At 43.7% G+C, this 25,392-nt stretch overlaps 1 protein-coding gene and 1 long non-coding RNA gene across 3 annotated transcripts; one reads left to right on the top strand and one right to left on the bottom strand.

Annotated features, from left to right (window-relative positions):
- Nucleotides 1-4,858: 4,858 nt before the first annotated feature.
- On the bottom strand, nt 4,859-23,343 carry C6H4orf54 (chromosome 6 C4orf54 homolog). 2 transcript variants are annotated; one of them, XM_056803160.1, is made up of 3 exons: nt 20,026-23,343; nt 17,910-19,698; nt 4,859-4,997 (listed from the first exon to the last, which is right to left on the bottom strand). In XM_056803160.1, exons 1-2 carry the CDS (start codon nt 23,341-23,343, stop codon nt 17,953-17,955), a joined length of 5,064 nt encoding a protein of 1,687 aa, XP_056659138.1. In that variant the 3' UTR covers nt 4,859-4,997; nt 17,910-17,952. The 2 variants fall into 2 exon arrangements, with proteins under 2 accessions (XP_056659138.1, XP_016278527.2); XM_016423041.2 differs by having other exon boundaries at nt 17,910-23,343.
- Nucleotides 20,028-25,028, top strand: LOC130455106 (uncharacterized). Its single transcript, XR_008913003.1, has 4 exons — nt 20,028-20,191; nt 20,504-21,587; nt 22,457-22,633; nt 22,929-25,028. It is a non-coding gene; the product is annotated as an uncharacterized LOC130455106 (long non-coding RNA).
- Nucleotides 25,029-25,392: the final 364 nt, after the last annotated feature.

Below are 25,392 nucleotides of genomic sequence, written 5' to 3'. Positions count from 1 at the left end.
TATGCATCTATATAATTTATCACTTTGAGATCCTCTAACTATATTCAAAATCTTTTTCCTGATAAGCAACTCTCTTTTTACAGCAAAGCCTCCATGTCAAATCACCCTTGATCAAGTTAGTGTCACTTCAATTCTTTATCTCAGTTTCCTCATCTATAAAATGGGAATCATTCTGCCTTAATTTCCTACCTCACAATATGATTGGGGAAATCCATGCAAATAATATATGTAGAGGGCATCATAAAGCACCAAGTGCTATAAAGGAGAGCCAAGATCACATAGAGTTGTACAGGACCTTATAGACCATCTAGTCCAACCTCTTCATTTTACAAAGGAGGAAACTGAGACCAAGAGAGGTGTGTGTTGCCCAAAGCTAGCATGTACCAGGGCTAGAATTTGAATCTGGGTCCTTTGCTAGAAGCTAAGATTTAGAAAATCCAGTGCACTTTCCAATGTACCACATCATTATCATCATAATCACCTTAACCTGCTATTATTCATAATGAAAGGCAGCTAAATGGCGCATTGGAAAGAGTGCTATATTTGAAGTCAAAAAGACCTGAATTTAGATTCAACCTCAAACTCTTATTAATCATATTGCCCTGGGCAAGTCTTTTAACTTCTGTTTGCCTCATTTTCCTCATCTGTACAATAGGGATAATAATCATCTCTGTCTCCCAGAGCTGCTGTAAGGATCAAATGAAATAGTCTTCATAGTGCTTTGCAAACCCTAAAACAATCTGTTTTTTTCTGGGTTTGTTATACTGTGTGAAATATTCTTTGGAAAGACTGCAAACTTCTCATGAGTAAACAGTGCTTCAAAGGGAGGAAACGTTTAGTTGTTTGTTTTCCCCCCAAAGTAAAGGCATGAAATTGTACAAGTATGCATTGGGGACCAAAATGAAGACTTACTCAGTGTTTCTTTGCTGTTTCTTTTATTGAAAAATACATTTTTTAAAATTCATTAAGAACATTCACAAAACAACACAGTACAAATGCTACCACAACCAATCTCAAGTGTCGGTAGTTAAAGGTAAGTAGTCTATTCCCACATGATCCTTTCCTAAGAAGTTTCCTCCATGTGCAACACACCATTAGTGCAATTCTCAGACTGGACCTGAATGAAGTCCTTCCATCCATGCTCACTGCAGACCATAATGTGGTCACACCAGTCTTCAACAAGGAAGGGGCCATCCACCATGATGTTCATGCTGAAAGCAGATTTTGTGTTTACATTCCTTCCACTGTTCTCATTTGTTCTGGTCCCCCCCCCCATTGCCAGGGGATCCATCCATCAATATCGGATGCCCTGGTTCCTTTTGTTACACCACCCACTTTCTTCTCGCAACTTCCACAGTCCTCACATTCGGTTTTAGCCATAAGGCAATTCCTCACCATGCATGAGCAGAGCCAGAGAAATATTGGCGCTGCCCTCCTTGAAGGAGGGGAGAGAGAGAGTTACCTTTTAAAGCAAGAATGCAAGCACAGAAGATGTTCTCAGGACATTTTGGCCATCCACTCAGCAAGGCAGATGCAAGAGAAAAAGAGATAAAAAGCATACCCGTGAAAGCTTATCAGACCTCACACCATTATGGGGCTTCTCTTAGGTTATGCCATGGCTGCAATATAAAAACAGAATTCTACCAGCTTGTGACTGTTGTTGGGTGTGTTCCTGAGGCAAATCAACTTGTTCAGTCTCAGAACTCAGACTACACAATCACAAGTGTCCAAAGTGGGGGAGGACCCCGTACTACAGATTAGACCTTCAAAAGCCTACAGCATTGATTCGTAATCAGGATTTGTACCATTTAGCGGTCTCTTCAGACCAATCTGCCAAATGATACCAGAAAAGCAACTCTGCATACATTCTGGGGCACCATCAGAACTCCCTCCCCTAAGTTATCAAGTAGTCTGCTTAGCCTTGTTTTAGTCATTTCATTTTTATAGGCAGTTTAACAAAACGACAAGCAACAGATACATATATAGTGTTTTTCTCAGCAACGCCATTGAGATTCAGGGCACCTGTGTGTGTGGTTTGGTTGGGTTTGGTTTTGTTTTCAAGTATATTTGGCCAAACTGCAAACCCTGAGAGTGTTGGTGTGCATACCTATACCTTGTAAACTGGAATCTGAGACTCCTCCTTGAGCACCAAATAGAAGAAATTATGCCATCGATATTTTCAAATGCAGATGCTAGTATCCTAATGTATTTGCTAGGCGCAAGTAGGTTTTTCTGACGTGATCACAAGTGGACTACTTAGATATTAGCGCTGTCCTACAGTCCAAAACTTAATTCCTGATACCATAAACTTTCTGTAAGCATGGCCTTTTATCCCTATCAAATATGAAGACGTCTAAGATATATTCCTTTTCTCTATGAGGCACTGATGATTAAAGAAAGCTAGATCTGAGAGCAAGAATAAGGAAGTAGAGAATGCCAATTTCTGGTCATGGAGGAGTGAACTTTTCAGGAAAGCTAACTTGGACATCTGGATAAATACACCAGCATGGAGTTTGTTCTTTTCCCTTTATCTACACAATCAAGCCCATAAGTATCTATAATATATTTCATCCTGAGGTATGGGACTGGGGACAAAAAAACCTTCTGGTGAATTAAAATTTCCCATTGGCTATTTATAATGATTAATATATCACTATTTAGGTCAACAGGGCAACAAGGTGGCACAGTGGAAAGAATGCTGGGTTTAGAATCAGGAAGACTCCTCCTCTTGAGTTCAAATCCAGCCTCAAACACTTATTAGCCATGGGACCCTGGGCAAGTCACTTAACTCTATTGGCCTTAGGTGCTCATCTATAAAATGAGCTGGAGAAGGAAATGGCAGACCATTGTAGTAGCTCTGCCAAGAAAATCCCAAATGGGATAGAGAATTCCAAATGGGATCATGAAGAGTGGTGCATGACTGAAAAATGACTGAGCAACAAAAAAAATATTCAACCATTAAAATGACCCACCCTTTAAGGACCTTTGATTAGTATTTTTTTTTAACTCAGACCTGTGATTTCATTGGAAAAAAGGGAACTCCCAGTGAGAAATTCACTCTTCCAATGAAGATCAGCATCTGCTTCTCCTGGTCTCTGGAAAACAATGAGAAGTTTCAGAGGGCAAGCTCCTATCCTTATCACCAGCTACATTTGTGCTGCCAGGACTTGGAGTCCACTACCATTTCATGATAAGAAGGGTCTGGATATAGCAAGGTGACTCACCCGAGGGGCCTTGAGCAAATCACTTATGACCTCTGAGTCAGTCACTGCCATCGAAAAGAGGCATAAGTTGAGAAAGAGTAGGCATAGCTTAACTTGACAGAATTAAATGATGCTTTCAGATCAGTCTTCAAGGGGGGAAAATAAAAGGTCCATTGACCTTTATGCATTTTCCAGAGGATTCCTGAAAGCATGCCACTGCCACATTCTCAACCTTGTTTCCCTGATAGTCAAGATTCTCAGCCAAGGAGAGTTGGCTCCCACTTCTTACATGCTCAGTGGAACTTATTTCTAGATTAGGATCTCTCAAGAGAGCCCCTCCATTTACACAGAGGGATCCTCTTTACTAATGATTAGCAGGTCTAACAGATCAGAGGTGTGATCAGAGTAGGAAAAGACCAGTGCCAGGACACACACAACCTTGTATGCTATGCCAAAAATATTTTGTCATTCTCTGAAGTGAATCTAAATGGAAAATAATATTGTTGGGTCTATTTTCAAGCCAAGGGTAATATTTTAAATCACCAGGTTGTTATTTTTCCCAAAGTGTGGATAAATATATGAGAATATTGTTTTGGCATCTCAAAAATCAGATTAGGAAGCATTTAAAATCATTTTTTCTCATAAAGTACTTAATACTATCTCAGAGCAAGCAATCCATATTCTCTTGTTATTTATGACTGTTTAAGATTTGCAGAATGGACTTCCATAAATTTCCCTCAGATTCATGACATGACCACGACAGTGTCTATACAACCAAGACAGAATCAGACGAAAAAGAAAGATTCAGCAGGTCTGATGATGCTGTTTAGAAGAGCAGTCTTGCAAGCTTCAGGAACTGGACTCTTCTGCCATCTTGGCAGCCATATGGAGTGGCCACAGTGAATCAAGTCCACCTGAGCCTCTAGTAACATTTCATTCTGTTCCCCAAAACTTTGTTTTGTTCAGTGTAGCAAAGAAAAAGCAAGCAGCTATCAAGAGGGGAATCGTTAAAATGGGGAGGGAAAAAAAAAACACCCAGATATCACAAACTTGTATCGAAAGCCTGCATTCTGAAAGAAAAATACTCCCTTATGGGACAAAGAATTTCATTTCAAATTCACTCACTGACTTTCTATGACATTCAACCTGTCACATTTTCAAATGACATATGTAATCACAGCACAGTAAATAGAAGAAAAAGAAAACCCTGATTTCTTTCCATAATCACTTTTGAAATCATACCCAAGTCCTTAAAATAAATCACGAAACAAAACCTGGGGAGTAACTATGCATTCGTTAGGTGTACTATCTCCAAAGTACTTCCTTATCACATCTGGAATCCAGATATGTTCTGTGACTCCCCCAGAGAATCCCACACCACCCAAACACTCCTCTGATCCAAACCGATATTTCGTCTGATTGATTGGCCAAGTTGTTTCCTAAGTCCCATAGCAGGACTAGCACCTTTCATTTATAAGTTTACAAGTTTTCATTGAACCCTATGAACAACTCAAGGATTTTTACCTTGGGGACAAATATGAAGCTTACATTCTGCATTCAATATAAAAAGAAACAATTTTACAGAGAAAAAAAGGTTTTATGTTACTTCAACTTTCTTTGTAAAACTACAGTCAGTGATGCACACTGCCTGGAAAACAAGAAACTTACACACTTGGTTTGTATGGAGCAAAATATGAACAAAAGTAAAAGGTAGAAGCTGTTTTACAGATGAATTCTTCGTGCTGCTGCAAGGCCATTTCCAGATTAAATGAGGAGAATCCTTTTGCCTTGCTCCTACAAAAAACCAAAGAACACAATATTAATTCCTAAGTTTTTGTTAACGTTATAAAATGTCCCCAAAATATTGATTAAAAAACCTTCCCAACTGGGTGGATTCTGATGGTTACTACAATTATTATCATTCAATATTTTAGCCATTTACTTCTGCACAAATAGTGGTAGAAAGAGCACTCTTTCTTGAGGCAGAAGCTATGGGTTCAAATTCTGGCACTTATTACCAATACCCATATGTCCTTGGGCAGATCAGTAATCTTATTGTGCCAGAATTTGTTCAAGTGTAAAATGCAAGGGTTGAATTAACTGGCCTCCTCTCTGCCTGAATGTGCCCTTAATCTTAAGAATCCAAATTTTGTTCAGTAAAATGGGAAGAGCAAAGGCTGCCTGCTTAGTCAATCAGCCAGCATCTATCAAAAACCTGTTGTGTGTCCTGGGTTCAAATCAAAGCCAATCAACATGGGGGAAGGAGAAGGGAGCATCTAGTTTGGATGCTTACTAGCCATCTGATCATAAGCAAATAGCTAAATTCTCCAAAACTCAGTTTCCTAATTTGTAAAAAAAAAAAAAAGGAACAATAATATTTACCCCCCCCCCCCGAGTTCTTAAAAGATGAGAACTATAATGAATTCTATAAATGTGTTCTATTTTTGTCATCACAATTCAAAGCCTTGTGAGGTTCGGCATGTATCAGAATAGAGTAGAAGGATTGTCAGCTTGTGTGTGTGTGTGTGTGTGTGTGTGTAATTAAAGTGCCAGACTGGGCCATTCCAATATTCCATCTAGGCATAGAGTCAGGAAGACTTGAGTTCAAATTCAGCAATAGAAACTAGCCATTATTACCTTGGGTAAGCCACTTTATTTTAGTCTGCTTCAGTTCCCTCATCTCTAAAATTATAGCATCAATTTCCTAGGACAGTTGCAAGGATAAAATGAGGTGATGTTTGTAAAGCTTTTAGCAAATCTTAAAGCAATCTACAAATATTAGTTATTATATTATATAATTATGTTCTTATATGATAATCATTTATTTATTTAAGGTCAAAGACATACTTCACTAATGAAGAGGAAGTTAAAGCAATTAATAGAAGTTATTTCAATGCCAATAAATCTAGAAATAGATGGATATTGAAAAACATACAAATTGCCCAGATTAACAAAAGGAAAGAGAATACTTCAACAACCCCATCTCTGAAAAAACAAAACAAAACTGAACAAAGGCATATACTTCATCCTAATGCTATCCCACAACAAATTCAAAGATAACATTCATCACAAACCATTTATCTATACTAAGAGTATCATACTAGAGGCATGTAAAAAAGGTACCAGGGGTATTTCATTTTGTTGAAGTTACCAACACAGAATCAGAAAATATCCATCAAAAGTATTTATCAAATACTTTAAATTGTATATAAATAAAATATTAAATTTAATTTAGTATCCATTTGAAATCAATTTAATCATTATAAACAATTCTTTATAGAATCAAATAATAAATATTAATTAATTTTCAAAATTCCAATGTATTAGTGTTCCAGAATTGTACTGGGTACTGAGGATAGAAACCCAAAGCTGAAACAATCCCAGCCTTCATGTAGTTTAAATTCTGTCAGGGAAAGTATATCCCAAAAATCTTAGGGCAATTTTGAGCTATTAAAACTTAAATATTATTATTACTTTCATTCACTGTAAATCTGGCATTTTGAATCCTTGAAGGTGTGGAGAGGGAGAAGTGAACAACATCGCACTTTCTCAGTATTGTAAACAAGTGGAAATGCAATTCTTGTCCTGAAGGATAAAATCTCTTTAAAATTGGGACCATTAAAATACATATGTACAATATATAATAAATATAATAATATACTATGTAATACTATTATACTATATAATAAATGTATAGTATATTATTATTATTATTTAAACTTAATCACATAGCCAATTAGTCCATGAAAGCTTAAAACTGCCCTGGGATTTTTGGAACACCAATATATGTACATGCAAAATATATACGAAGTGACATATAGGGTAAGTGGGGACAGCAGTGGGAGAATCAGAAAAGGCTTCCTTCAGGGGTCATAGCTGAGCTGAGTCTTGAAGGTAAGTAGGGATTCTAAGAGGGGGATGCAGTCACAGGGGACAAGAAAGGATCTTGGGGATACGGTCCACCTCCTGCCCTCCCTCCAGTTTTCCAGAAGAGAAAACTAAGGCTTAATATGAGGGAAGGGGAAGGTGGCTTGACCAGAGTCACATAGTATAGTAATGGCCCTGAAAAGTGCCATATAAATTGAATTTTTCTAAATTGAATTGCTTTGGAGTTTGATTTATAAATGACATTTAATTAATTTATGCTTTTCATAAACCTAGATTCTCAAAAGCCTCCAAATGAGGCACACACTGCTCACAGCAAACACTGTTTGTGAATCCATTCCAAGATTGGCACAGATGTGGGAAACAGTAACTTGAAACCATTTCTAGCCACTGAAAATAACTCCCTTCTCTGTTTACCTGCACTTTTCCTAAAAAGGAATTTATTTTTCTCATTTGAAAGGAAGAAAATTCTAAATTGAGTTCAATATAAAGAACTGCCTAACACGTATAACAGTTCAAAAGTGGAATGCTTTGACCCTAGAAGGGAGTTTCCCTGTGATGGAGGCTTTTGAGTGGGGGCTGCCTACATCAAGCATATAGTAGAGGGGATTGGAACTGAAGCAAACTAAAATTAAGTGGCTTGCCTAAGGTAATATGGCTAGTGTCTATTGCTGGATTTAAACTCAAGTCTTCCTGACTCTATGCCTAGATGGAATATTGGAATGGCCCAGTCTGGCACTTTAATTACATACACACACACATACACACAACCTGACAATCTTTTTACTCTATTCTGATACATAGGACCTAACTTCAGAAAGCTTTGAATTGTTGTGATGACAAAAAATTGATCACATTTATAGAAATCATTATAACTCTCATCTTTCAAGAACCCTGGGGGGTGGGGGATTAAATGTTATTGATCCTTTCTTTCTTACAAATTAGGAAACTGAGTTTTGGAGAATTAAACTATTTGCTCATGATCACATGGCTAGTAAGTACCCAAACTGGATGCTCCTTTCTCCTTCCCCCATGTTGATTGACTTTGATTTGAACCTAGGACAAAAAAAAACAGATGCTAGCTGATTGACTGAACAGGAAGTCTTTGCTCAGTCCAATTACTTCATCAAGTATTTTCAGAAAAGGGAATTTTTTTTTCTTTTGGAAATGAAAATTCCCATTCTTTTTATATCAAAATTCTTTGATTCCCATTCTCTCCTTCTTTCCTTCAGTGTCTGACAATGAGATAGCCCTTCTGCTTGCCAAAGCCAACCTTTTACATATGTATTTGATTCCAATCCCACGTGTCTTTTCCACCAGATCATCCTCCCTATCAAATTCCTCCAAACATTTCCAAGTCCTCCTAATTCTTAAAAAAAAACTGTACAGTAGACCCCACAGTCATTTTGAGCTATCATCATATATCTCTACTCCATTTCTCAGCCAAATTCTGGGGGAAAGCTAGATCCATTCACTAATATCATTTCTTCTCTTTACTCTTTGTAAAATGGCTTCTAACTTCATCACTCAACTATTTTCTCCAAAGCTTTCAATTATGGTCTTTTCAAAGGCTTAATCCTTCTGGATTTAGCTGCTACATTTGGCATTACTGATATTCTCTTCTCTAAATTTTCATGAAATTACTCTCTCTTAGTTCACATTCTTCCTGTCCAACTGCTATTTCTTGTCTTCTTCAGTGGACTCATCCATCATCCATATCATTCTTAATGACTGTGGCTGCTCCCCAACATTCTCTCCCATCTACATAGAAATGATAATTAAATACACAAACATATATCCAGTCCCAGTCTTTCCCTTGACCCTCTGTCCACATCACCCACTGTCCACTGGACCTTTCGAACTGGATGTCCTGGAGATATTTTCAATTCACTACTCAGAAAGCGAACTCATTATCTTTTCTCCTATACCTTCCCCTCTTGCAAACTTTGCTGTTTCTGTCCAAGGTATCACCCTCCTTCCAGTATCAGAGGTATATAACCTTGGTTTTTTCTGTGATTTTCTGTGATTTATCCAACCAGTTGCCACATCTTGCCTTTTATACCTTCACAACATTTACACCCCTTCATTTCAAGTCCTTATCGCCTCTCACCTGGAGTATGGCAACAGCTTTCTAGCCCAAGTCTCTCCTCCTTTCTGCTACAGTCCAGTCTACACACTGCTGCCAAAGTGGTATTCTGGAACTGCAGATCTGAGCTTCTCATTCCCCTACTTAATCAACTCCAGGAGCTTCCTATTTTCTCTAAAATAAAATATAGACTCTTCTGTTTACTGTTTCATGCCACACACAACCTGGCTCTAAGCCATCTTTCTAGCCTCACTAAACATTATTCTCTCTCTTGCACTCTGCAATCTGGCCAAATAAGCCTCCTTTTTGTTCCTCCAATCAATATTTGAGCTCCCAATTACATCCACAAGTCTGAAATGTACTCTTTTATGCTTCAAAGAATTCCTGTTTTCCTTCAAAATATGGGTCAAGTACCACCTTTTCTTATGATCCCTGTTAATTGCTAGTACCCTCCTTCCCAAACTACTTGACTACTTTGTATAAATTTGTAATTGTTCACTTTAAAATAATGCTGCATATATTTTCAAATGTAGTTGTCTCCTCCATTCAAAAGTATGTTCCTGGCATGTAGGGATTGTTTCATTCTTTGGCCTTTATCCCCAGTGCCTAATACAGTTCCAGGTACTTTTTTGTTGCTATTTTAGTCATTTTTCAGGTGTCCAACTCTAAGACAGAAGGCCAAGGCTAGACAAACAGGGTTAAGAATTATAGAGCTAGTAAGCATCTGATACCAGATTTGAACCCAGGTCCTTCTGATTCCAGGACTGGAGCTAGTCTAGCTGAGCCACCTAGCTGCCCCCAATTATTACAGTATGAATTATTATTAAGATGAGGAACTGGAGTTATTTTTGCCAAGAACACTCACTTTCTCTTAGTCATTCGAGTTTTTCATTTCCAAGGCATCTTTGACACTTCCATCTTCCCATCCTTCTACATCCAGGCATTTGTCAAGTCTTATTCATTCTATTCTAAGGGAATCTTTGACATTCATCCCTTTCTTTCTATTCATTCAATCAACACCTCAGTACAGTTTGTCATCACCTCTCATCTAGAGTGTCTAATAGCCTCTTTTCAGTATCTTCCTCATCTCTCTGCTTCTCATTTTCTGCATTTGTATGCATTTGAACCTCAATTCAGATTTCTCCTTCTGGGAGAAACACTTTTCAGTGGGTGGTGTCTTTCCTGCATTGGTTTTCATTGTACTGTATTGATTTATGTACATGTTGTGTCACCTTTCTCGAAAGAATATAAGACTATAATCACAGGTCTTGTAAAAGTAAAAGAATGTAAGCTCCTTCAGCAAAGAAAAGTAATCAATGCTGGAGGAGATGTGGCAAAATTGGGACATTAATGCATTGTTAGTGGAGTTATGAATTGATCCAACTATTCTGGAGGGCAATTTGGAACTATGCCCAAAGGGCGCAAAAAGACTGTCTGCCCTTTGATCCAGCCATAGCACTGCTGGGTTTGTACCCCAAAGAGATAATAAGGAAAAAGATGTGTACAAGAATATTCATAGCTGCGCTCTTTGTGGTGGCAAAAATTTGGAGAATGAGGGGATGCCTTTCAATTGGAGAATGGCTGAACAAATTGTGGTATATGTTGGTGATGGAATATCATTGTGCTCAGAGGAATAATGAACTGGAGAAATTCCATGTGAACTGGAAGAAACACAGAAGAAAAACAACTAACTGCTTGATCACATGGGTTGATGGGGATATGACTGGGGATGTAGACTCTAAATGAACATCCTAGTGCAAACATCAACAACATGGAAATAGGTTCAGATCAAGGGCACATGTAAAACCCAGTGGAAGTGTGCATTGGCTATTGGAAGTAGTGGGGAAAGGGGAGGGAAAGAATATGATTCTTGTACCCAAGGAATAATGTTCTAAATTGACTAATTAAAAAAAAACTTTCAAAAAATAAATAAATAGATAAAAAAGAATGTAAGCTCCTTGAGGGCAGGGACTGTTTCTTTTTTGTCTTTGTATCCCCCTTATCTCCTCCAGAATCTGGTACCTGGGAGTTCTTGATTAGTGTTTGTTGATTGATTCATAGATCCCCTTGTTTGAAAGACATGGTGATGTAGTACATAAAAAGTTGGCCTTGGAGACAGAAAGGTTCAAGTCCCACTTCTGAAGCATACTGGTTGTATGACCTTGAGAAGTTATTTAGCTTCTCTGGGCCTTTGGCAATGCTCTACAATAATAATTTGCAGAACCAATTCACAGTGATTAGAAAGAATTTCTTTCCTAGGAGTTCTGTATACCAATGAAATCATAGGTTTAGTGAAAAAAATTACTTCCTATCTCTCTTTGCTTAGAATTATACCCAAATAGAGGGGAGAATTGTCATTTGTAGCCAACAGCCCATGCTTTGGATTATATGATATTTTGAAAGTCCTCAGGGGGGATCAGAATACCCTGGCATTCAACCAACTGGCCACAATGAGGAAATCACTCATCTAGAATGGCACTGCAGGCATTCCTGCTAGTTTTAGGTCTTACTCCACCATAGGGCAACCCTAGTGTAAATACTTCCAGCCTGGGTTAGGTTCACAGAACTTGATGCTTTCCCCAGAGTTCTGCTCTAGGTATGAACTGACTCTGCTGATCTAGAAAGGCTCTTTGGCAGACTATAAATAGTTGAACCCCTACCTAAAGCATAAATCACTTCTAAGGCACTCCCAATAAGTGACTATCCAGCCTTTCCTTGAACTTCTTCGATGACAGGGAACTCACTACCTCATAAAGCACCCCAGGTCATTATCAGTTAGCTCTCATTGCTAGGAAATACTTCCCAATACTGAACTGAAGTCTCCCTCCCAGTAACTTTCATCCATTGTTTGGTTATAGGACTTCCTTGATGAACTAATTCCTGCAGGAAAGGTCCTAAAAAGACTAACTTGAACAGGTAGGCATCTCTTGTAGGGACACTCTTCAAGAAGCTGCCAGACTTACCAAGATTGACTAATGATCTTTTGTACAGAAGCTTAGTTAATAGCAGGAAACTACTTAGAAGGATTTTGTGTAATACTAGGGCCAGGCCAGTCCCAAAGTAAAGTAATATGACTGTCTGGTTGGGTGATGGGGGAGAATGTGGTTGGTTCCTAGGCTAGAACAGATTTAGGGGAAAAGGAGAGAGAGGATGGAATACAACTTGCCAGCTAACCCATTAGCTACAGAAGAAGAGTTCCTGCGGACATTAAGCTTCCTAACTGATCTTTGAGCTTCATCTCTTCTTTCTCCAACCCATTTTCCACATAGCCACCAGGGACACATTCCTAAAGCATCCTTTTACCATCTATCTCTCACTCACTTGCCCAAGAGTCACAAAACAAACAAAAAAAGTATTAGCCAATTTTCCTTCCTTTCATTGGATCTGTGATTTCCTTAGGGTAGGAAGTTCCCAGCTAGGAACTTTCTCTATCTCGACTCTGCAATAAATGAGAGACTTTGGTAAGTTGCCTCTGGTCCTGGGATTTTAAACAAGCTGCCCAGGATCACACAGCTTGTACATGTCAGAGGAAGGACTGGAATCTAGGTCTTTCCAACCTTGATACCAGTTTTCTAGCCCCAACTCCATGTTGTACTCAGGAGAAATTGCAAAGAAGAGAAGAGGCACAATAGGGTGGGAGGGGAGGCATGAGAGCAAAAGAGAGGTATAAGGATAGAAAGGGCAGCTAGGTTTCTCAGTGGTTAGAGAACCAGGCCTAGAGATAGGAGGTCCTGGGTTTGAATCTGACCTCATATATTTCCTAGCTGTGTGACCAGGGCAAGTCATTTAACACCAATTGCCTAACCCTTCCAGCTCTTCTGCCTTGGAACCAATACTTAGCATTAATTCTAAGACAGAAGGAAAGGGTTTAAAAAAAAGATCTCTAGTATGTGCTGGGCAGCTAGAAGGCTAGGTATATAGAGTGCTGAGTCTGGAGTCAGGAAGGTCTGAGTTCAAATCCAGCCTTAGACACTGACTAACTATGTGACCATGGGCAAGTCATTGAACCCTGCTTGCCTTATTTTCCTCATCTATAAAATGAACTGGAGAAAGAAATGGCAAATGGGGTCACAAAGAATTGGACAAAACAGAAACAACTGAACAAAAAAGACTCTGGGCCAGGCTCTGTGACCTGTGCTAGAGACACAAAAACTGCCTCTGATCTGAAGATGCTCCCAGTCTAATGGGGGAGACAACATGTGACCAGTTATGTACTAAAGGTTCAATTCAAGATGGCCCCAGAGGAAAGGCATTAATACTAAGGTGACATGGCAAAGAGCTCTTGAAGAAGAGGGGACTTGAGCTGAGACATAAAGGAAATCAGAAGGTGGAGTTAGGAAGGGAAAGTCTTTCTGGAATGGGAAATAATCAGAGAAAATGCTGAGTTGGGAAATGGTCAGTGGTGTTTGGGGAAAAGCAAACATGCCAGTATCGCTGAATCATAGAGTACCAGTCCTATCTACTCCCTCTCTGGCCCCAAGAATTACCAAAGAATGTAAGTGCTTTGAGGACATGGGCAGCCCCATTTTGAGTTTTGTATCCCAAGAACTAAGGACAGTGCCTCACCTACAGGAAGCACTTGATGGAAATTGATGGCTTCAATACATTATAAACCCATTACTCACTTGCTCATTCTGAGTGTATAATATCCTTACATACATATTTGTTTGAAAACACTGGTTTCATTTGCCCCAGACTAACTGGGACCCAAGAAGCAGCTAGGTGAGGTTGCTAAGTGGTTAGAGCACTAGGATTGGAGTCAGAAAGTTCAAAATCTGACTTCAAACACTTCCTAGCTATGATACTTTAAGCAAGTCATTTAACCCTTTTGCCTCATTTTCTTCATCTCTAAAATGAGCCAGAGAAGGAAATGGCAAGCTACTCTAGTGTCTTTGCCAAGAAAAACCCAAATGGGGTCACAGTCAGACACAAAGTCTGAAAGATCAGAGTTCACATAATAATTGTGTGACCTTAGGGAAGTCCCTTAACCTCTCTGTGCCTCAGTTAACTTTCTAGGACCTAAGTAAATGCCAGCATGGTGTACCAGAAGGGCACTGGACTTGGAATCAGAGAGATCTGGGTTCAAACAAGTTGTGTGATTCCGGACAGGACAATTAAACTTCTCTGTGCCCCACTTTCCTAATTTGTAAAATTGTACTTGATGGCTTCTAAGGCTCTAAGGTCCTAAATTCTATAACAAGTTCTCAGAATTAGGATTAAGTCCTCATTGCCTGTCACCTGGACTTCTGCAATAGCCGTGCATTTGGCATCCCTGCTTAGAGTTATTTCCCTTCTCTACTTCATCCCATTCCCCTCTCCTTCCCAGCTCAATAAACTCTAATATCTCCCTATTACCACTACTGACAAGATATAGCAGGCTATCCTCTACTCTGCTTGACATTTAAAGCTTTTGACAACTTGGTCTCTTTTTACTTTTCTAACCTCACATTTCTCCTCTCCATGAACTCTTCTTTCTATCCATCTGTACTGAGCTTTGCCACGAAACCTGCCCTTCTTCACCATTTAGAATCCCTCATTTTGCTTTGAGTGTTGGCTCAAATTCAGATCCCCTCAGTTTTGATGCCTGGCCTCCCCAAAGTCAAGTACCCTGCACAGTACCCCATCTTGTTTATATACTGTGCATTTATGTAGGGAGCAGACCTTGGAAGACAGAGGTATTTCTGCCATAGAAATCATAATGGGATTTTTGAGATGGATCTCTGTAGGTAAAGGAAATCTTCAAAAAATTGCTACATTTCAATATGTACATGTTGTCTCTCCTGTTAGAATGGAAACTCCTGGAGGACAAGGATTGTTTCTCTTCTGTCTTCTTGTATCCCCAGGAATTAACACTGGGTGTTCAGTGCTTTATAAATGTAATCACCTCATTTAATTCTTGCAAAAACCATGGTAGGTGGGCAGGATTGGTATTATTGTGCCCATTTTACAGATGAAAATATTGAAGACTGGAGAGACTTGCCCAAAAGCACACGTTTACTATTCAGTTTCTAATTCACAAGTCTGCTGATCACTAACCCATTAATTTCCACTCCATCTGAAGAAACTTTCTTAATTCCTCAGTTTCTAGGGGGTACGAACTCACTCAGTCAGAAAGCATTTGTTCATTGTATGCTGTCTGTCAGGCATTTTACTAGACCCCAGGTAGTCAAAGAAACTAATAATGATGATCCAAAGAATAACTTCCTACATATAGCTTTGAAAACTGTAAGATTTATAAGAAGTTTATATATTCATTAACTCACTTGGTCCTCATCACAACTCTATGAGGTGGGTGCTATTATCATCTCTATTTTATAAAGGAGGAAATTAAAGATGAGAGATCGGCCAAGCTCATTCATCTAGGTAGTGTCTGAGATGTATCAGGAAGTCCACTGTTCTAGTGTTCTATCCACCTACATGAAACAGTTCCTGGCTTCAAGGAATATACATTCTAAAATCTCCATCAGATTGTTTACTATCTCAGGGAGGGGGGAGATGTATGAGGGAGGGAGAGAAGGGAGAGAATTTGGAACTTGAAATTTTTTTAATGAATGTTAAAAATTATTTTTACATGTAATTAGGGGAAAATAAAATATTACAGTAAAAAAGAGTTTATATTTTATTAAAAGTCTAGCCTGTACCTCTACATATAACTACAAAATCAACAAGGCACTTTAAGGCTTGCAAAACACTTTCCTACCAATATCACTGTGAAGTTGGTGGCAGTCAAACTATTCTCTGTATCTTAGGGAGGTTCAGAAAAAATACCACGTCCATGGTCAGACATCTATTAATTGTCAGCTGCAAGGCAGGAGAAAAAGTAAGGAGAATAGATTTGGAAACGAAGGTGATGTATGAACAAAATATATTAATACATTTTTAAAGTATATAAGTACCAGAGTCAATATTCAAAGAGAGACCTGACCTTGTAACTCTAAATTCTTTGTCCACACCGTAATCAGCACTGTGCTATTCATTCAGGTCTACCCATGAATCAAAAATTTGCTTTTCTTAGAGTCATAGAATTATAGTTGGGAGGGACCAAAGAGAATATCTAGTCCAAACCTCTCCTTTTATATACAAATGAAGAATATTCAAGTCCTGTTAATGGAAGAATCAGGATTCAAACTCAGGTCCTGGTGATGCCAATTTTAGCATTCCTTCCATTTTAACAAAGCCTCCTTCCTTGCTGGGAGAATTTATCTTCTGCAGTCTATAATCAGTCACCAGGAATGAGAAAAACCTACAGGTATGAGTTACTTAAAATCTCCCATAGTCGGGTAACTAGTTGACTCAGTGGATTGAAAGACAGATTTAGAGACAAAAGGTTCTGGATTCAAATCCGATCTAAGAGACTTCTTAGTTGTGTGACCCTAGGGTCACTTAGCCCTCATTGCCTAGCCCTTATCATTCTTCTGCTTTGAAACCAATATATAGTACTGATTCCAAGATAGAAGATAAGGGATTAAAAAAGAAAATAAAGTCTCCCATAATTTATAGATGACATATGTACAAGAATTGAACCACACAGAAATAAGAAACACCATCTCTGAATAATGAAGAATGGGGACATGTGAGGGAGGAGAAGGGATTATATTTTCTCCCAGATGTCCACAGGACAGACAGCTTCCCCCTACCTTCCTCCCTCCCCCTCCACACACACTTCCCTCCATTTCTCTGAAAATGAGATCTGAAGACTGGGGTTTGTGAAGAGATGTCAGATTCGAGCAAAAGAACATTTGGTGTGTAATGCTTCCCTTTGGTCCTGCAGAGTCCTGGGCGTTCCCCTAGGTGTCCTATTAAACCAGAAGTATTGTTTCCTAGCAAGCTCAGGCAGACCGGGTTTGCCTGGGATGTGCCTTGTGCCTAAGAGGGCTAATAAAGGAGGGAGTTAGCCTTTTCATTTCATCCCATAGCCATTTCCTCTCCTCAGCCTGCAAGATATCGTAGGGTACATAAAATCCTAGGTTGGGAGCCTAGCACAGCCATCCCTAGACCTCTTTAGGCAGTGGGGAGCCAAAAGATGGCGAGCCAGCCAGCCATAGGGCAGCGGGAATATGTTACAGCACTGGCATTTTCAGCTTTCCGAAAGGTTAAGTTGGGTGAGTGAGCTGCTGAGAGAATGAGTGGGTGCATGTGTGCAAATGCCTCTAGTAATAGCCAATGAAGACCTAAATGGACTGACCTTACAGTCAAACGTCAGAGCTAAAGACTAGAGCTTAAAAAATAGCACTTCCCTTTGGAACATTATTGAATTGCGCCAGAAGATGAGAAGGTGAGCAGATAAGCTATGTGGATTCTAATAGCCACCTTGTAAAAGAAAAAGAAATCACCTTTGGCATGGGAACCTCTGAAAAGCAAGCAAACTCCTCAGATTCCTAAATCCATTTGTTAAGAAACATGTACTGCATGCCAGGCACAGGGTGAGGTGCTGGGCATACAAAGATGAGTACGAAGCAAACTCAAATTTTGCCCCAAAGAGCCCATGGCTTGGTTATCTGTGCCGTGGCGGGAGTGGGGAGGTGGGGGAGGGAAGGCTAGGGGATTAGTGGTTCAGGGAGGCTAGGAGAGAAGGATAGAATATGGAAAAATGAAACCCATAGCTGATCCCCAACCTCATTTGCACTTCTGCAACTGTTTTTCAGAGCTTTAGCAAGTAACTAAATTAGCTGACTTGAGGTTCCTCACCTCTACTTTAGAACTTAAGGACTTCAAACATGCAATTCGAGGCTTACCTGGCGCTGCTTCAGTTTGCTTTCCCATAAATGTTTTTGCTCCTCATCTGTGCTCCACCACGAAACTCATGGTGGTACCATCGAAGGATGGGGGCGTGATGATTCTTGGCCCCAGTGGCTGTGAGGTGATGCTGATGACCGGCTTGCCGTGGACCTGGGCGAATCCCTTGGCCCCCACAAGCTGGGAGGTTGCAGCCGGGCCAGATGAGGAAGTCGAGGGAGGCTGGCCCATTGCAATGAAATACGGGGTCTCAGCAAAAGCCATATCTCTGGGGGCTACTGCATCTTTGCCAGAGGGGTCTCTAGTCATGGGAGAGAGCTCACTCCCTCCAGGAGCATGGGCTAGGGTTGTTGGCTGCAGGGCATTGTGGGGCAGCATCGGGGGCAGGAACCCAGGGTAGATCATGTAGGTGGGGCCATAGGCACTGGGGCTCATAGCTAAAGGGGGGACCGGGAGGGACATGGGAGCCACTGCTGGCTGCTGAGAGGTCATGGGGACATCTACATACTGCCCAGTCTCTGGATCAAATAGCCGCCTTGTCATGGGTTGAACTGGCGTGTCTACCAGGTAGTACTGGCCAGTGGTCAGATCGAGTAGCATCTTTCTCTGAGTTTGCTGAGGCTGTGGCTGCTGGAAGGGGTCTGTTGGGCCTGGAGCTGCTGCTGCAGGGGGTGGGGCAGAGATGCTGGGAGGGGAGAAGCACAGTACCTGTGGTTGGGCCCCATGTAGGGTGAAGGGCAGTGACTGCTGGTGATAGACAGCTGTAGGGGGATGCTCAGGGGTCTGAGGTACCGTCGGGGCAGTGGTGGCCGGGTCTCGAGCATTATCTGTCTTATTACGCCAGCTGGGCCGGCTGACCCCACTGCTCTGGGCACCCTTGGCACTGCTGGGGACCTGGCTGCGGGCACTCAAGGGCGGCAGGCTACAGAGGGTGGCAGCAGAAGAAGCCGCGGCTCCAGCTCTTCCAGGTACCTCGGCACCCCCCACGTTCCCTTTGAGAGGGCTGGTCAGGTAGTTCCCACTGTCACTGCTGGCTGAGTCCAAGCCCTTCTCCCCATCGCTGCCGAGTTTCTTGCTAGTGGCTTCAGCTGGCAGTGTTCGGGTGGCTGGAGAGATCTTTAGGGATCGGAGCCCCTGGGTCTTGATCCCTTTTGCCAAGGAAGAACTTTCCTGGGCAGGTCCTTGAGGGAACTTGCCTGCGACCCCGCCTGCCACCACAGCTGTTTTCTGAGTACTTACTGTGAAGGTATTTCGAGTGCTAGGTAAGGGAGGTAAGGGCTGCAGAGGTTGGGTCCTCTCCACGTCTTTGTGAGCTGGGGGAATGTAGAGGGATCGGGGCCTTTCCCTAGCCATGTTCTCGAAGGCTGCAGCCCTGGCGGACACGCTTTCAGCACTGGGGTTGGAGTTTCTCCGCTGAAGGCGTTCAGGGGCCACCCCCCTCATGACCACCCCGCTCTTCCCCCCTGGTCCTCGTTCTTCTACCTCGCCCAACCTCTTGGCTGGCTTTCCTACCTCCCCTCCACTTCCTTCCCGTTCTTCACTCTCAATGAGGGACAGCACGTGACTGTCAGTCATCATGGGCAATGGGTCACTCTTGCGTTTCCATTCATACCTATTGAAGCTATACAGTTCCTCCATGGATCTCACCGCCGCTGTGAGCTTCTCCAGGGCATTGCGGGAGGGCTTCGGGACTTTGACCTCCTCCTTGGCCTCTTCTTCTTTGGGCTTTTCTGGTGTCCTCTGGGCAGATGTCTTGGAGACGATCTTTAGGACAGGCAGGTGGGAACCCTGTTCAGTTTTATTGGGAGCAATGGTAGCCACAGGTAAGCGGCCAGAAGCCCTGTGAACTAGGACTGTCCCTTCTGGAGAAGAAGAGCGAAGGGCCCTGACGGCAGTTTTCCCCAGGTTATCTCTTAGATCTCGGTCCATGCCTTCTTCTCTATGGCTGGCTACAGCCTGGCACGTGATCACCATTGGGGACAGGGACTTAGGCCCACCGCTGCCTGCAGCCGAGAGCTGCCTGGGTTTGGGTCCCGAGCTTCCCTGTTCTGGGGTCACACTTCCTTTATCACTGCTTTCCCCAGATCCTTTTATCAATTTCCTGACATCTCTCACCTGGTGGAGTGGCCCTTGAGTCTTGGACTTATCCCTTACATCCCGGACCTGGAACTGGGGCACCTTTTCCAAGTTGTCCCCCCTGAAAAGCTTCTGCTGCGCTCTGGTGTTGTCCTCGATGGTCCTAAAAAGGGTTGACGTGCTACTGCCGCCTGCCAACTTTGGGGTGAGTAACTTGGCTATATTAAAGTCGGCACTGGGCTCCTGTACGCTGCCCAGGCGGATCTTGATTTCAGGGACTTTGGGCTTGACCACAGCTGTGGAGGTAGTCTGAGCCGTAGGATATTTGGTGGCCTGCTTTCCTGGCTGCTTGTCTTTGGGAGTGTGCTGGATGTGGGGGACGAAGAGGCGGGACATGATTGTGGACTTGCTGGCTGAAATCTCCCCAAGGTCAGCTCTCCAGTCCCCACCTCTGGAGAGCTTCAGTTTCCGGATGGGGGCCTTCTCCTCCAGTTTCTCAGCCTCCTTCTCCTTCCAGGACCTAAACGCACTGTTCTGGCTGCGCAGAAAGATGCCCTTGACCGTTTCGGAGGCACTCTTCTTAATCCCACACACTTCTTCCGGCCGGCGGTCAGCACTGGGTCGGCTGGAGCTGGCATTGCTTTCCCGGGGAGAGCTCGCTTGAAAAACTGGAGATTTGTTTTCAGAGACTGGAGTGTCCTCACCAGCATCTGAGACACTCACCACAGTGTACTCAGAACTGGCCTCTGAGTAATGGGAGCTCTGTCTTTGCAGACCCTTCTCAGGTGGCTTCTCCCAACCCGAGGGATCCTCGGGCTCCCTGGAGGAGCCAGAGGTGTTCTTCCTGTGAGATGTGTCTGAGACTTCCCCTCTCTCCATTTTGAACTCCTGCTCCCTCTGCATTTTCTTGGAGATGACATTTTTGAGAAGGCTGGAAGCAAATTTGGACTTCTTCTGTGTTCCTTCGGCCCGAGAGGAAGGCTTGCTGCTTTCTGAGGTCTCCAAGCCATCATCTGTGTAAACTGACCCTGGGGCTTTGCTGGGGCCTTTTCTCAAGCCCCCAGCAGCAGAGCTCGCTTTGCTCTCGCTGCGTAAATTTAGTGTCTCCAAAAGGGTGACAACGCGGGAGCCACTTTGGACCTGTTTCTGAAAGCACAGCGGTGTCTCCACGTGGGTGATCTCCCCATCCACTTTGCTGACCACAAACTCCAGGGCCTTGGTCTGGGACTTCTTGGACTGGATATAGAGTTGGTCTGCCGAGGGCCTGGCCCCAGTGCCCTTGCGCAAGCCCGCAGCCACAGAGGCCGCACTGTTCTTGAGCAGGCTCTGCTCCACTCTGGCTCCGAGACCCCCGCATTTTAAGTCCAAGAAGGTGGACCAGCGCCCGAAGCCAACGTCTGAGAGGGCTGTGGAGGAGGCTCTGGAGCTGATGTTGAGGGCCTCAAAGTAAGGGTAAGCCAGGCTGCGGAAGGCTCGGGAAGTCAGGTTGCGGACCTCCTTATCTGCATCGTCCAGTTCGCTGACTGCACTGGACGCGCCGCTGGAGTAATCCACCAGCTCTTTGGCGCGGATGGCGCCGCACCTGGTCTGCAGGCGGGCAGGTAGGGCGATAAACTTCTTAGCATGGTCTGGAGCTGTGGCTGCAGCTGAGTGCGGCTTGGGCAAGCTTGAACTGTGGTCAGCAGCTGCGGAGACTCGGAGGCTCATTTCGCCTTCATGCTTGGCAGCGTGAATAATGTTTTGCTTTGCCCGCACGTTGCTAGGCTCATTTATAGCCCGGGAAGTTGGTTTGATTGATAGGCGGATCTGGCCTGGAGCATTCCCACAGCTGCTTGGGGCTGCTGCTGCTGCTGCTGCTGCTGCTGCTGCTGCTACTGCTGGAACTGCCTTCTGGGTCTCGCCTGGGGGCTCGCCTGGGGGGGTAGCGGCAGCCACAGAATCGGTGTCGCTTTCAGAGAAGGTGCTGCCCACTTCAGTGCTGCTGGTGTCCTGGCCGTTGTCGTTGGCTGTGGTGGCCTGCCCTGGCTCACTGCTAATGGGGGTGGGAGACCTGGTGGCACTGGTGCTGGGGCCGGTGCTCAGGTAGCAGCTGTCTTCCGTCGGGGTCGTGGTGTCCCCGGGGGTCTCATCGCTGCCACCAAAGGAAGCGTAGTCAACGAATGAGTAGATCACGTTGTTGTCCTCGAAGTCCCAGCGGGAGGCCAATCCGAGGTCAAAGTCTGTGTCCTGTTCGACTTCACTCAGCTGGATCTCATGGGTGGTGATATAGTGAGCCTCCTCTCGCGGTGGGGGGTGGCTGTGGCCCTGGGCCTTGGCAGGGGTGGCCCTGAACCCTGCTGGTCCTCCTCTTCCTGCTTCTCCTCTGGTTTTTCCTCCTTCACCCCCTCTGGGCTGGTGGGCTGGGTTGTAATCCTCAGGGCAGCTGGTTTCACTGTCACTGCCCTCACCGCTCTCACTCTCGAAACCTAAGGAAGAAGACAATGAGGCTGGCCCACCCCTGGATGTGGTCGGGTCATCCAGGTGGGGAGAGCAGGCTTCCCCTACCTTGTCCGTTGCTGGGGAGGAAGAGGAGGCAGAGGAGAAAGAAGTAAAAGACTTGGAACCCCCGGGGCTGCAGGAGAGCTGGAAGCTGGCAAGTTCCTGGGAGGTAGGAGTCCGGGGAGTGGGGGCAGGGGACTCATCCACGGGGCTGCTAGCTCTGCTCTCTGGCTTCTCAGGGCCACCCTCTAGAGCTAAGCTCAAAGACCCAGGGCTTTCTCTGACTGCTCCAGCAGGGCCACAGATCTCCACATATTTGGCTTCTCCGGATGGCTTTGGAAGCTTGGGCTGCTGTTGTTGCTTGAGGCTGCCTTGTCTGCTGCCCTCCCCATCCTCGATCTCACTCAGTTTGGGCAGCCCCGCTGGGTCAGGAGTGGTCACTTCCATACTGATCCCTTCCCCAGGCCGCAGTGACAGGAGGAGGCAGTGGTGAGAGCTGGAGGTGTCTTGGATCCTGCTCCGGCTCCCTCTGGGACGAAGAGTTGCCTGGAGAAAGGACCCACGTGCCTGGACTGCCCCCCCAGCTGGGGACGCTGCTGCGGCTGAGAGCTTCAACTTCTTTAGCCCCTGTGGCGGGGCCTGGGCAAACCCAAGGGAGATAGGAAGGCCCCTGGATGGGGTGGCGGAGGTGGCTGTAGTGGTCTGTGCTGGGGGGCCTGCTGCTCCTGCCGCGATAGCTGCCAGGGTCTTGTAGCTGAGCTTTCCCGTACAGTTGTTGGCTTGGCACTGGCTGCAGCTATGAGACCGAATGCCATTGGTAACAGAAGGAGCAGCATCTGTAGCCCGACCCGGAGACACCCAGAAATGAAGGGAAAGCATGTGTTGGTTCTTGTGTAGCCTTGTCGGGTCCTGAATGGGGTGAGAGAGGTTCACGTCATTCCAGAAATATTTTTAGTGTCCAGTCTCTAGTCATATTGAAACCAAACGTCTGGACGGAGCTGAGACTCCAGAGAGAATTTTAAGAGAGAGAGGGAAAAAGATAAAAAAGGGTTGGGGGTGGAGGGGAGCCAGAGGTGTGAGAGAGGGGGATCATGTGTATTTTTACCCAAAACAACCAGAGCTTTGTAACCTCTACTTTAGATAACTGAGGAAATAGTAAATTATTCTTCAACTTCCTCATCTCTTTCATCTCTCAAGGTTCCAAATTAATGGGACTTTACCCTTTGCATCTCTTTAAAGCCACATTCTTCATCACAGAAATTCTGGAAAGGGTTCAAGATTCCCCTGAGAAGTGGTCTAACTTTCTCTTGGAAAGTCATCCAGTTCCTCTTAGGAGCAGCTGAAGGGGTTGGGTTCTGGCAAGAAAGTTAATAGAAGAAAAGAGCCTCTTCCACAAGCCCCCAAGTTACCCTCCCTAGACCTCACCCCTCAATTCCCAATTTTTTTGGAAATCTCATCTAGAATGTTTATAGAGCCAACAAAAAGGACAAAGGTGAATTCTTCAGAGCCAGCTAGTGAAGTTTTGTCAAACTTTTCAAATATGGTTGCTAAGGTGGAGGAATTGGAAGGGTCTGAAGGTAGAAACTGGACGCTCCACCACCATTCCCCCAACAAAGGTTTTGAAAGGTCTCTGGATTTGTGAAACCACAGCCAGACAATAAGCCCTTAATTAAATATAGCCTCAGCAGCAGTCCCCTGATTAGATTACACTGGCCCTACTCCAGGGCTGCAGGGCACTGAGTCAAAAGACACTAACAAACAACGAAGAAGTTTACCCTTCATCAGTACCATGCAGCTTGGAGGGAGGTTCAAAGAGGAAACACAACCCAGTGGCAGAAGTGGAGCCCAAATCCCAGCTCACTGGCTTTGAGGTTCATCCATTCGGTCTATCCAGTGGTCTGGGAAGGAGTATGGTTCCCCCGGAGATTTGGGCTCTTTGCTGGTGACCCCTGAAGCAGCTCCCCAGGTTGTGATCTGGGAACTGCCACAGCTCTCCGATTTTGTTGAGATCAAGTCCGCTTCATCTGCCAGGCCCTTACTTCCCCACTATACATAGGCTATGTGTCACTTATGCCGATGGAATAAAGCCCTATTTTAAACATCTCCATTTGTGGGAAGCAAAAATAACATCATTGACCATTCCCTTGAAACAAGAATGTCACCCCCACACGCAAAAATGTTCTTCCCTCTGGATCCAGGCGTGGGCAGACAGGCGTGGGCTGCTTAATGCCACCTGAAGGATATACCTTCCAAAGTAGGTGTCTAAAAGAACAACCTTAATGGTCTCTCCCACGCTGGCTCATTGCCAAAAGCATAATGAGAGATCAAGAGAATAAAAAATCCGAGTGTGATAGAAAGCTTTTACAGATGCTTCTACCAAATCCTTTTTTCCATTTTCAGCCTCTTGAGTACAGACGTTAATAATTATTGATGTATATATAGTCTCCTACCAGAGCTGTGCCTAGACTGCAAAGACCCAGACTGTCTCAGGGTACGGGAATTTAGAAGAAGCAAAATAAAATAGTGATTTTTAAATGGAACAAATAAAAAAATTATTACAGATACAGCTGACCAGAACTTTCACTTTTTCAGCATCACAGAAACCAGTTCACAAGAAGACATTTAAAAAAATTTCTAAGTTAGCTCTGCTTCTCCTTCCCTTACTGGCATTTCCATGTTCTTTGGCTGATGTTGCTAGGCCTCTGGATCCTGGTCTGAGCCCCACATAGGAAGACCACATGCATTTCCATGGCACCAAAACACGATTAACAATGAAAATTTTAGTCAATCAGCTTATTTGAAAACAGACAACAAGTAACTAACTGGATTGCCTTTCCCTCCCTTAATCAATTGAATCCATTGTTTGTGTCACAAAGACATAGTACAGGTTAAGAATTTAGGGAAACAGGGGTAGCTAGGCAATGGGTC

Source organism: Monodelphis domestica, chromosome 6 (assembly GCF_027887165.1).
Source record: "Monodelphis domestica isolate mMonDom1 chromosome 6, mMonDom1.pri, whole genome shotgun sequence".
In the NCBI taxonomy this organism is placed as follows: domain Eukaryota; kingdom Metazoa; phylum Chordata; class Mammalia; order Didelphimorphia; family Didelphidae; genus Monodelphis; species Monodelphis domestica.
Note: the sequence above shows the minus strand (reverse complement) of the source record. Positions and strands in the feature narration are given on the sequence as shown.

Coding starts and splice junctions, on each gene's coding strand:
- C6H4orf54 (XM_016423041.2), bottom strand. CDS start 23,343: ATGCTTTCCCTTCATTTCTGGGTGTCTCCGGGTCGGGCTACAGATGCT.